Source organism: Pseudoliparis swirei, chromosome 24 (genome assembly GCF_029220125.1).
Source record: "Pseudoliparis swirei isolate HS2019 ecotype Mariana Trench chromosome 24, NWPU_hadal_v1, whole genome shotgun sequence".
Classification (NCBI taxonomy): domain Eukaryota; kingdom Metazoa; phylum Chordata; class Actinopteri; order Perciformes; family Liparidae; genus Pseudoliparis; species Pseudoliparis swirei.
The window spans coordinates 6,307,918-6,321,380 of record NC_079411.1 but is presented as its reverse complement, the minus strand read 5'-3'; the positions used below and the strand labels follow the sequence as shown (position 1 = coordinate 6,321,380).

The 13,463-nt window shown below is 43.5% G+C and overlaps 1 protein-coding gene across 2 annotated transcripts in view; it reads left to right on the top strand.

Moving 5' to 3' along the window:
- Positions 1-13,064, top strand: part of tll1 (tolloid-like 1) — a 45,027-nt gene extending 31,963 nt beyond the window's left edge. The window contains exons 17-21 of one of the 2 annotated variants that reach the window (XM_056410040.1): positions 2,847-2,972; positions 5,757-5,884; positions 9,192-9,405; positions 10,120-10,370; positions 11,251-13,064. In XM_056410040.1, the coding sequence (XP_056266015.1) occupies positions 2,847-2,972; positions 5,757-5,884; positions 9,192-9,405; positions 10,120-10,370; positions 11,251-11,385 (854 nt within the window). In that variant the 3' untranslated portion in view covers positions 11,386-13,064. The remainder of the gene's footprint in view (positions 1-2,846; positions 2,973-5,756; positions 5,885-9,191; positions 9,406-10,119; positions 10,371-11,250) is intronic. The other variant, XM_056410041.1, reaches the window with a different exon arrangement.
- Positions 13,065-13,463: the final 399 nt, after the last annotated feature.

Sequence of the window (13,463 nt, the reverse complement as noted above, 5' to 3'; positions counted from 1 at the left end):
AGCACCGTAATACCACATCAGACACACACACACACACACACACACACACAGACAAACACACACACTGGTGGGAGAGGAGGATTTAGTGGTTTCATTAAAAGCAGATCTGCTTTGATTCACCATGTCTTGAGTTGAGGTGAGACTCGGCGTCTGTGTCTCATCTCACATCTCTTGAGAGGAATCTTTCTCTCACTCTGCTCCGTCTCCCACACTCGCATGCTCCGTCTTCCTCTGCGGTCATCTGAAGATCCCCACCTCTCTGTCTCCGTCTCTGACACCATCAGCGTTGTCAACACACACAGCGAGCTTTCTCTGGCCCTTCCGCCGCCACCCTGTGAGCCTCCAGTGTTCTGCCCCATAAAAAAAGGGCTTTTGTCATCACCCAGTCACACCGAGGAGAAGCCGCGTGTTAAGAAGAATCCACGAATCAGAGGACGGGGGAGAGAAAACACCTCACTTGTGTTCTGTGTTTTTGCCTTACACCTCCGAAGCAGCGGCAGTCCAGTCAGTAGAAACTCATGCTGGACAGCCAGACATTGTTCAAGTTTGCTGACAACTTTATTCCAAATACTAAATCTCCAGTGATGCCAAATATGAATTTTGGGGCAATGATGCAGCCAATTGAAAATTAAGTCTTTAGGTTTGAATATTTAATTCACTGTGACACATATCGCTTCAATGAAGATTATTTAAACAAGCTTAAGGCTACTGAAGGTGGAACAAAGGAGGGGAAACTGTTTGTTAAAGGATTAGTTTGACATTTTTGTGAATTACGCATGTTCACTAGCCAGGAATGAGATGAGAAGATCACCACCGTTAAGTGTGCAGCTCCAGTCAGCAGCTAGTTAGCTTAGCTTAGCACGACTGAAATGGGGAAAACCAACTCTGTCTCTGTCCAACAGGTAACAGCCATGAGAGAGAGCGCTTCTAAAGCTCACAAAATAAACCTTTGTCATGGCAGCACAAAGACCAAAGTGTAAACACATTTTTCTTCGCCACAGTTTGGAGGCTAAGCTAAGCTAAGCTAAGCAGCTGCTGGTTGTAACTTCATATTTAGCGAACAGACATTATATATATATATATATATATATATTTATTTATTCTCTTCTCATATAAATCTGCAAAAAGGAAATTAAGTGTCAAGTTATTCTTATACCGTCTCTTTAATGAATCTATTTTAACTATTTTAATTGTAATCCTAAAACAACTCCTTGCATCCCTGTATCGCCATTATAAGATCACCAGCCATGGCAATTAAGATATTAATTGGCACAAAGAAATAGTGCAAATAATGGTTATCGTTGATTTCACATCACACAATTATTTGATATAGGCCCTACAGAGGAATTTCAAGTCTCGCCCTACCATATACGGTGTTGGTGAACGTATGAATCACGGAGAGGCAGGTCTCCAGTAATTCTTCCAAATTTATGACGTGAGGCTCACGGCACCCCAACGTGACGACAGGAACTCTCGTCACATTTGTACAGCTCCTCCTCGAGTTGTCTGAGGGAACGCGTCAGACGGACTCGGCCGTGGTCGTCTGGCCCGAAGAGAGCACAGCTGATCTGGAACCAGCTGTCAGAGGCGTGTCAGCGTCAAGACCACGAAGCAGCCATAAACACGGAGCCCGAGAGCAGCACAGAGACAGTTTTACAGGCCAACAAAAACCGACTCGCACTAACCAACTGAACCGTTTGTAGTCGTCTGCTTTTGCTCTGACTTTAGCCTCCATTTAGGTTTTCTCCTCACCTTCCTTTTGAAAATCTTTAGGTGTCGTAATTATTTCAAAAATATTGTGTTCCAGACAATATTTAAACCTGTTGTGTACTTAATTCACGCATTGCGAAGCTCCTGTCCCTCTTAGTGTCTGCTGCTCGGCTGTTAACTTTCCATTCTAGCACGGCACATATACGCATACGCGTAAAATAATAACAGTATCACTCTTAACGCACAAACTTTAGCATCTTAACGAAAACTCTGGCTGATCTTTAAATAGTATTTGATGACGACACACGCTCGATGAGGCTCAGGCTCCATGTCCCTGACGAAGAGTCGGCATCCTCTCAAACTGCAGAAGATGGAGGTGCAGCATTGAAATGTATTATGCTTTATTGTTTCTTGTAAAACGTTTATTTCCACATTTACAAGAGGAAAGGCTTTGAGGATTTGGAATTAAGCCAAAGAGTTTGGCAAACGTGTCGCTATGAACAGTCGTAGTATCCGGCGCTCACACAACGTTCATTAAGCAGCGGTTGTGTCGGCCCTGAACACTATTTTTATTTTTTTAACATAAGCCCATAAAATGATGTAGAAAGCTAATAAAGTGCAAACAACGCTTGGTTACTACTGTGTGTAGTCAAGCGGCCATGCTAATGCTTCCAGCTTGTTTTAGAGATAGAGATGAACACAAAGTTTAACCCTTTCATTTCACTTTTTCTCCGGTGCGTTTGGTTCAAGTGAAGAAATGCAAAGCTTGAGAGTGGAGCTGTTTCTCTTGGCTTTAACTCTTTACAGGTGAATTATGAACTGCATCTCGCAGTCCTACAGTTCATTTGGGTGATCATGTTTGCCTATTGCAGGATATTAATGTTAACATTTCTCTTTATTTGTCCCTTTCTCTGACGAGTGCTGCACCTTTTCCGTCTCGTCTTCTCTCGACATCACTGTTCTCCACCTCTGCTGTCACACTCCTCCCCTTCTTTAAGCTCCCACCTTTTCACTCCTCTCCCCTGCTTGACCTCTCGCTTCCCTCCCTCCACCCCGTTTCTTGTTCTTGTTCTTCTTGTTCTTGTTCTTCTTCTTCTTGCTGTTCCCAAATGAATGATGTGTTGTATCTCTCGCAGACAAAGATGAATGCAGCAAGGACAACGGCGGCTGCCAGCACGAGTGCATCAACACAGTGGGCTCGTACGTTTGTCAGTGTCGCCACGGCTTTGTGCTGCATGAGAACAAACACGACTGTAAGGAAGGTGGGTCCCACGTTCATTCACATCCGCGCACACACCGGCACCGACGCGTCGGCGTGCGCGCGCTGCCGCGCGGACACGAGCATGCGCTCATTCACAAGAGCAGCCACCGTCCTTTGTTTACCCGCGTGACGACGGGCCGGTCCTTTCCCTTTGAGGATCGGGTTCTCGTGACGAACGCTCCCGAGCTGGAGACGTCGGCGTGTGTCGCATTCGGGCACTTTGAAAGGCTCGAGACTTGACTTGGACGTGGAAATGTTTGAAACACAAAGTATGTGGTTGCCAGACTGCAACATGACCCATAATTGCACATCATTGTTGTAAACAAAAAAAAACACACACAAGAGATTTGGACATTTGACGTCACAGGTTTCTGGGTAGTGTCAAGTGAAAGGATTGACCGGCTGGTTGCCAGTCAGTCCAGCTCTGTCCGCTGAGACACGAAAATACTTGGGACTGAACGACTTGTCTCAAATGACTTGAGAATGGACATGAACTTGTCTCAGAAGACCTAAAACCGCTCTGCTTGCAGGTCACTAAAGCAAACTCACCGAGAGAGAAGGGTTCAGTTTACACGCACACACACACCGGTTTTGAATGTCATAACATACTTGACTCTTTGAAGTTGAACTTTTGAACATGTGCACACACACACACCACATCAACACACACATACTCACCTCACTGAAGGCACCCTGCGCTGCTCATAAAAACACTCATGTTTCAAACATCTGGGAGCTTGAAAGCTTTGTGTGTAGCGCTGTCTTCCTGTGCGTAAATGTGTGTGTGTGTGTGTGTGTGTGTGTGTGTGTTTACTTGTGCATTAGACCAGCTTCACCCAGAGTCACGTAAATCCATATTCCCATCACAAAGCTTCTGTTCTTGTGTGTGTGGATACACGCAGACATACTGTATGTGCATGTGGAGGTGGACATTTGGATATCGTGACATGCGCTGTCAAATTTTGTATTCATACATCACCTTTTAGTTATAGTGGCCCCCTGTGGCTCTAGGAGACACCAGCAAAAGAAAAGAAAGTAAAAAAAAAAGAAAAGAAGGAAGACAGCTGTTGGGTTATTTACTTGAATACTGGTAATATTATGCCGCTGTGGCATTATAAACTATAATTATGAGAGTTTGCTATGTCGGACACAGTTATTACTGTCTGAGCTTTAAATCTGTATATTGTAGCTACATAGTTTAAAGGTGTGAGGGTCTCCTGTAACAATGCATGTGGAGTATGACGTATGTTTTGCCTGTAGAATACTCTCCTTTACGTTCATACATTGGCTTGGTGACATCCATCTGATTCTGTATATCTGGGTTCAGTTTGAACCGACTAAATAAAAACATGTCACTCTGGAACACATCCTGTCTTCTCGTGCATGCCTCCTGCCTTCCATCACCTTCATTAAAGCTGTTTAACGCTCTCTCACACTCACACACACACACACACACACACACACACACACACATCATTTCCATGTGGGACTGTGAGGGCTGCCTTCGTAGCTTTTTGTTGTTGTTTAACTGACACACACTTTCCAGGAGGAAAGCCGTCACAGTTGTTAGGTGGCTACAAAATTTGTCTGCAGCTGACGTGTTTCATGTTAAGTATTAACAGTTATAGTCGGTCAAAGTAATAACAGAGCCGGCGAATACAGAGGAGAAATAGACTTTGAGCAAACTGCAGCACATTTACAGCAATATTTATTCATGTGCACTTCACCCTTTTAAATAGACGAATACTCACGTGAATAAAATGGATTCCTGAGTAACAGATTCTGTCGCATTAAGGAGAAGCAGCGTGGGCAACGCTGCAGATCCCAGAGATACGTTTTCTTCCTCGACCTGGACTCCTTGCACACAACTTTGCACGCCATTTAAATTGCTGATAAATAATACAGTAGATCTGTTCACCGAGTCTCCGTAAAACTTGAGACACGCTCTGGAAGACTGGAAACTTGACTTGGACTTACTTTTGCGAAGGATGCTCCACAAACAGACCGCAGCACTGAGTCATATTATAGAGTAGTAATATAGAGTAACATTATAAAACAGTCTGGTGACTGTAAAGGCCAAATCGTTTGACACCTACACATCGATGAATGTATCGAAGCATCTCGATTCATCGTGTGTCTCCACGTCTTCCTGCTGGAAACCGCTGGCTGCATCAACACATCTCGTACACATGTTGTAAGAGTGAGGAAGAGAAAGTAAAGCTCAGTAATCAGATGTTGAGGATCCAATCGTTCTCATCCTGTGTTGTAAGGACACAGGATGAGAATGATTGGATCCTCAACAGACAAATCACCAAGGGCTTAGATCTTAGACAGCAGTGTTTGCAGTAAATACTGTATTTAAAAAAGTGTAACTTTCAGCTTTAAAAAAACCCTCTTCCTCGACATTGGATCTATAATATGGATTTTTGCTTCTAGCAATACAAATTCAAGGGTTTAAATGACGTCCAGAATATGTCCTTGATTTCACCTGTAAATAGGTAATGTGTGACTGTCCATCCAGAAGACGTGCGGAAGGCTGACGGTCGCAGTGTGTTTGTTCAAAGCGTGCGTGTGTGTGCGTCCATGTGAAATTCACACTGAACTTGTCATCAGAATGTGTTCCTTTGAAATCTTTCTCTTTTGGTTCTCTTGTTTCTCTCCTTCCTGTTCCCTTTCCATTTCCTCTGACCTTTTCCTGTGCAGCTATGATTTTAACTTCCTCTCTGTGTGTGTGCTTGTGTGTTTCTCTGTGTGTGTGTGTGTGTGTGTGGATATGTGTGTTCAGCTGAGTGTAAGCATAAGATCCACAGCCCCAGTGGGACCCTGAGCAGCCCTAACTGGCCGGACAAGTATCCCAGCCGTAAGGAGTGCACCTGGGACATCACAGCCACGCCAGGACACCGAGTCAAGATCGTAAGTGTGTTGAAAACGACGAGACTTTGAGGGCTTGAGAAGCCTCCTTAAACCCTTTACTTTAGCAGTAGTGGCCTTCTTCCCTCCCTCTGAACAATGCATTATTCTGTCTGTGGGGTCGTTTCTAATGGTAAACCCTCAGGCTGCCCCCCCCCCCTGTGTCTTTCTCTATGATCTCTCCTCCAATATTCAACTTATGAAACCCAAATGTGAACATTAGGAGAACGTGCACGTTTGTATATGCGGGCTAACTGCAAGCGTGTGCTCATGCGTTAGAAAGAGGCCTTGGGCAGTGGCCATCTGTGTCCTTGTGGCTTTCTGCGTGTGTGTTTGTCTCTGTGTGTGTGTGTGTGTGTGTGTGCATGCCTGCACACACACACACGCATGTATTTGTGCATGTAAGGGTCGATGTGTCACCACAAATAGTCATCTCCGCATTGCTCGCGGTACTGCAGCTACATATTTAGGAATAAACAGACGTTGTTATTTTGCTCCGCCGTGTTGCGTCCAGGATGGAAGAGAATGTGTGATGAGTGCGTGGTTATTAGTCCAGTAAGAGACTCCGAGAGAGGAGAGGAGGTGATGAGACGGAAGACGAATGGCGTTAACAGTGTTCGCTTTGATGCAAATGGAGTTTCTCCTGACTCAGCGGGATTCACAGAAAATGCTCAACGGCGTCCGCAAGAGGCGATTGAGTGGTCTGGACTCCCATTTAGACTCTAACACCATGAGGTAAACACATCGAAACACTGGGACTCTTGAGGTGGTTACATTGTTAGCATTTAGATGAGGACAGAAAAGGCCTCATTGCTAACCTTACTTTACATCCTGGTGTATATCGCTGCCACTGGGCTCTACAGGAAAACATGATATGTGTAGTTAAAAGTATTAACTATTTATCAAATAACCATTTGGTCTATAAAATATAAGAAAGTAGGAAATAATCAAACTCACAATCCACTTAAAACTGCGCGTTTTGTTGAAAACCTAAAGATATTCAGTTTATTGTCACATAACACAAAGCAGATGTGCAAATCCGCACATTGTATACGCTGGAAAAATCCCCACTTAATTCTTACATATTTTCGTACTTTCATTTTTCAATCAACTCATGAATTAATCAGCTAATCTAAAATGCATCATGACAACTAGATGCAAATTGGTCCTCACAAAGATACACGTACAGGAGCACACACACCCACATTCACACACACAATCCTTCCAGAATCGTGTTCCTCATGCAAATAAATCTCTACAATATGAACACACATTCCTGATCTAGACACGCAGTCAAATGTTTGGGATTTGGCTCCTCACCTCCTCCCTGCAGCCGCATCCTGAGCTCAACTGTCATTTAGTCTTGATAATCTGTTTTGGCCATTTACGTAACTGGAAACCACATTATTACATCATCTGCTGCGATAACACATTTACTCTCGTAGATTTTGCACCTATTTTTTATATGCGAATACATAGGAGTTTCACTCAAATATCCACGCCAATTTCCCAATTGGCGTGTATATTTGGGAAAGAAATATGCGCATAGACCTGAAGGTAAATCTGTTATTGACTCAGTCTCTTTCACTCACACACGCACACACACACAAAATACTTGTGGGAGTAGAGAACAGATCCACAAACCAGTGTCTCACTCGAGCTCCAGTGGGAAACATCTGGAGGCCATCACGACCCCGTAATCAAGCACTTCTCCTCTCTCGGTAACGACTTCCTCCCATCAGCCCACCTTCGCCCTTCTCTCTCTCCTCTCGCCTGGCTGGTTACAAACCGTCCGGTGTGGTGGCGTGATGGAGACAATCGGAGAAGTGTGTGTCCGTGTGGGAGAGAGGCCCGCAAGGTGTTATGGCTCAGCTCACGGTGGCTTGATTCGATTAGGAAACGTGACTCTGTGTACATGCATGCCAGTGTGTAAGTGTGGGCAAAGAGGCAAAGAGGCAAAGAGGCAAAGAAGAGAGGCCGTCTGTTCTGCAGATACGTCAAAGAATATGAAACGCAAATATATTCATATCGTCTTGAAAGAGTTGTAAAGGGGTGTAACACAGTCGGGAGAGCCTTAGAAATGCTCGCTCAGCATCTCGACCAGAGGTGTCTGATATTGTAGCAAACCACGCCTTATTTGGGACAGAAGTGTGGGTTATTTTGGTGGAAATAGGTTGTTTTATAGAATACCAATGGATGTGTTCCTTTATAGCAACTTTCAGCTCATTGTTTTGTTTTCTGACCCAAACTTTACTGTTCCAGGCCACTGTCCGTTGACATGTGGCCAAAACTGACCAATGTTTAAGAATATTTACTGGATGTGCAACAGGTTCACCGATCTACTTAACAGGCAATATATGTCGGCGTCGTGTTACGTTGTTTCCACTGCTTCCAAGATGCCAAAGAATCAGTTATTAGAGGTTTAATTAAAGACTCAGGAAAGCTTAGTCATGTTTTTTATAGCTTCTTTATCCAGCTGCATAAAATCACTTGTGCTTTTTACCTTCGCATTGAAAATGCGGAAGGTTATGTTTTGATCGCCGTGTATTTATTTATTTATTTATTTGTATGCGTGTTATTCGCATAACACAAAAAGTATTCAACCGAATCGCATGAAATTCGGTGGGATGATTGGTTATTATCCGGGGACCATTTGATTCGATTTTGGGATCAATTGGGTCAAAGGTCAAGGTCATGAAAAGGTCAACGTCTTCATTTTACCATAGCACGGTCAATTTTTATCCAATTGGCATGCAACTAATGCCAACATGTTCATAATTCAATGCCCAATCTTGTGATATGCGAAGGTATGCGCTCTACCGAGTGCCCATTCTAGTTTTTAATGAAATGATTGGATTCCAATTCAGCACGGTTTAATGACGGCTCCTCATCAATACACGTTTGTCATTAGTGTCTAACTCTCTAAAGTTCTGAAGTTATGCTTTCGTGTGTATACAGGAGGACAGGCGTTTGGGATTTTGTTATCATTCCTCTTCACAAATAAGAACATCACCAGTCAGTGGAACAAGAACAATATTATTTATATGGAAAAAAATCCCTTCGGCTGCTTACTATTGGCTTCCTTTATTCCTGCAGTTTTAAAAAGACATGTGAATGCTCCATGTGTGCACTTGAAACTTCAAAGACCCACATTTACAGAACAAACATGTAGACGTGCCATTAAATCGGAGGTGTCAAGACAATGGAAAACAAACAGTCTCTATAAAACTGTGAACAGGGAGGTCCGACGTACCTCTTTCCCCACATCGCACCCGGCTATCGCTCATCCTCTGTGCTTCCCCCCCTCCAGGCCTTCAATGAGTTTGAGATCGAGCAGCATCAGGAATGTGTGTATGACCATCTGGAGGCCTTCGACGGGGACAGTGACATGGCCACCATCTTGGGTCGATTGTGCGGCAGCAAGATCCCGGAGCAGCTGGTCTCCACCGGCAACAAGATGTACCTTCGCTTCATTTCCGACGCCTCAGTACAAAGAAAGGGCTTCCAAGCTACACACTCCACAGGTGTGTGTGTGTGTGTGTGTGTATGGAAGCATATTTAACCCTCCTATTACCTTTGGGGTCAATTTGACCCCATTCAATGTTTGACGTCTCTAACAAAATTATTAACATAGTTTTTTGGGCTAAATATTTTATGACTTTTTCTAATTTATTGGGGACAACTGTGAAGACATAAAATTCACATGATATGTTTTCAATGTCCTGTACACAACTCAATGTCCTGTACGTTCAATTTGACCCCAGGCTGTTTTTCTCTGTGTAAGAAATATTAACTTTTTTATTTATTTAAAGGGCTATTTAGGTAGTCAACAAACAAACAAAAAATACCTGACACTTAAACTTGGGAAACGATATTAATTCTAATAATTTTCTGGAGGTTTTAATTGCTGGGGTCAAAAAGGGTAAAAGATGTTAGTACATTTGAAGGTAACAGGAGGGTTAAGTGTTTACGTGTGTCTGTGATAATATCTCACTTCACGTGCACCACTGTGTGTGAGCTGTTGTGTCTGCAAAGAGCATCTCAGTCACCAGCATGGACTTCTCAACTTTTAAGAGCCTTTTAAAGTGATATCTCCCTCTAGTGGTTTACACACACACATGCCAGATGAATGAAATCCAACAGCAGTTTATCGACTATATCGGACAAAAAGAAAATCCAACACATGCCTAATTGACGAGCTGAATAGGTCACTCTCTCCTGACCCCGTGTCTCTGCAGAGTGTGGCGGTCGTCTGAAAGCCGAAGCTCGCCAGAAGAACCTTTACTCCCACTCCCAGTTTGGAGACAACAACTATCCCGGTCACACCGACTGCGAGTGGCTGCTGACGGCCGAGCAGGGCTACGGCATCGAGCTGAGCTTCATCACCTTCGAGGTGGAGGAGGAAGCCGACTGTGGCTACGACTACATCGAGCTGTACAACGGCTACGACGCCGACTCACATCGACTCGGACGCTTCTGCGGTTCAGGGGTAAGATTTCATCTTCTTGTTTTAAGGCTCATTTTTCCGTCTTCCATGTGAAAACTCCGCCAGGTTCAGGCGCCCGACGGCTAATTGATTTCACAAAGAGGTAATGCTCGTACAACCAAAGCCTGAATTATCTTAGTTCTCTTTCCTATAGAGCTTCTTTGTTGTCCTAAAAACACTCCATACTGGGTGACGTGTTCCTTCATTCACGGGCACTGTCCTTTACATGCACCATCCTGCTCCTGTAAATACTCAAAGTAAATATATATGAATATATATGAATTTAGTCCCCAACAAATGGTCCGTTTAGTGCAGTTTGACTAAGGTTTCCTAAAAACTACTGCATTCATATAAAAATAAACAATGCAACCAATGTTCTTGTGGCTGAGAGCCACAGACAGGGTTGTTTTAGTCAGAATTTATTAAGAGAATAACACATTGTTGATTTTGGTCTTTTCATACATAATCAGAGACGTATATATTAACATCAGCCTTGTCTTTAACTAGAAATAATTTATACTTTGTTTATTTTTATAAGCATGCTGCACTATTTGAGATGTTTTCTATCATTACGGGAAGCCATTAGTTTAGTTCACCACTTGAGTTGTGTGACCCACAACAAATCATCAATACGTTTTTTTTTTTAAACGGACGTGATCAGCAAAACATTCTTAAAGTATTACGAATAAAAGTACTCACTGTGGAAAAATTACCCTTGTAAGTATGTCAAATGTGGACTAATTGTAAGTACAGCAGCTCAAACAAGTTTCAAGCTTTTTCTAATTAATGTAAACTTGCCTTGAAAGTGGGAAACAACACACCTTAACTGTAATGTAAAGTATAATATTATTATTATTATTAATAATAATCCTTCCTTCCTCAGCCTAGGGAGGGGATCTACTCGCCCGGAGGTGCTATGCTGATCCGTTTCCATAGTGACGACACAATCAGCAAGAAGGGCTTCCACATCCGCTACACGAGCACCAAGTTCCAGGAGAACCTTCACACCAGGAAATGACCTCACACTCAGCCCGTGACCTCTGACCTTTGTGCAGCCCCACGCCACCCTGACCTTCACCATGGCAATGAGAAAAGCACAGCCTGTCCCCTCTTCTCGGACCCAACGGATAGAAGTGGACGTTTGTGGACGCTCGCCAGCCGCGGGAGGAAGACGACACTGTCGAGTGAACATTGGTGTCCCTCCGCGGCTCCACACAGGTCCGCGCGCTCTGATACGAGGCCGGGAAAAAACAACCAGACGTCAACAAAAGTGAGCCATTTCTGTGGAGGAGACGGGTTTTTTTCATTTCTGCACATCAACCTACACTCACGGTCGCCAAACGGAAGAGTGAAAACAAACGCATAAACACGCGAGATTCACTCTCAGAAGTATAAACTACGGCTGCGCGAGGAGCGTCGGCCGAAAAAACTAAATGCAGCCAACCGGCGGGTTCAGAGACTTTTCTGACTCGTCGAGCTGCGATCAGACGGCTTCTCAAACCCACAGCGACTGCGAGGAAACTCGAGACGTTTTTATTGCCTTTATGCCCGGGAACTGGTCTCCTCAGCCCAGCTCAGAACGGCTGCAGAAGATTTTATTTCATGTCTTATTGTAAAAGCCCTCGTGTTTACTTGTATGTGTGTACAGAGAACAAGAAACAAACAAAAGACTGGAATACGTCATTTGCCCTTTTTTGCTTAAAGCTTATGCAGACGACCATCGTGGAATGGGAAAAGATATTAAAGAAATGCAAATGGGGAATTTCCAAATAATCTGTGATGTTAATGTTAAGCCTTGCATTATGGTGTGTGTGTGTGTCTGTGTGTGTCTGTTTTTGAGTTTGCACCGTCTTGTAACGACTTTTCATGGATGTTTCTTGTTTCCACCTCACCCCAAAATAAAAAGTGGATATCGGAAAGGGAATATATTTTAATAGCCGTCACTCGGAGTGACGCGATTCTGATTGAAGGAGAGATTCCCATGGTGCTAACAAAAAATACAAAATCCCCTGAATGACAGACCGGTGCGGTTGGAGGATCCGCAGCCAGCGTGCAAACAGCACCCTGCATCAACAGCACGAGTCCTGTGGAACTACAATATTGCCTTAGAACCAACATGTATGCTCTAGATGTCGCTCCTGTGCTCTTGTGGCAGAGCATTTCATTTGTTTGGAACGCTTGAATGGTTTTATTGTCAAACAAACAACAACGAAAAAACATGGGAAATGTAGTCTGTGTGTGAGAGAGTGTCAATGGTGCATGTGTGTTTGTGTGTCATTTGTGTAGCTGCTCTCAGAGATGCATACACACGTGCTTATGCATTAAAACTCATTTGTGTGCGTTTTCCCCAAACATGTCGACACACACACACACGTCCCCCTCTGTATATTTTGGAGAGCAAAGCGATGTAAAGTTGAAGGAGGATCGAGGTGCACACGGGATGCGTCATCTGTTTTGTAAAATGAAAACGTGTGTGTGTTAGAGGTGATTATAGAGAAACAATGTGTGTGTGTGTGTGTGTGTGTAAACGGAATGTTTTTAAGTTGAATCATTCATCGCTGTACGTGCCAAGCTCCAGGTGACCCTGATCCACTGTCGTGTTTGTTTTATCATTCCATATCTGTGTCTGTAGTTCAGGGACACATGACACATGACGTCCTCTGCACCAGTCATTAAAATACACACAGGTAAAAACTACAGGCGGCTGTGTTTCGTGGATTATTGCTGTGTTTGGTGAATTAATTCATCTTCTTTTGGCCTGATGATTACATTATAGCCTACTTATGAAACACATTTAGGTATGTTGTAATATAAATTACTGTTTCCCACTCGTAGTCCATGGCAAAGGTTCAGTAAAAGAAGTCATCTGAGAATCTGCAAGACCATTTTGAGTGTTTTTTTGAGACTTTATTTCCTGATTTCAGCTATTTCTGTCACTTATATTCTACCTCAACAGCCATATAACGTGTTTACTACGGAGTCTGGAGTGCAGAACTAGAGTAAATGTAGTCAATGTTAGTATACGTTGAAACAATTTGGGTAATATGCTTGTTTGCTTTCTTCCTGGGAGTTAGATGAAACCATTAATACCATTAT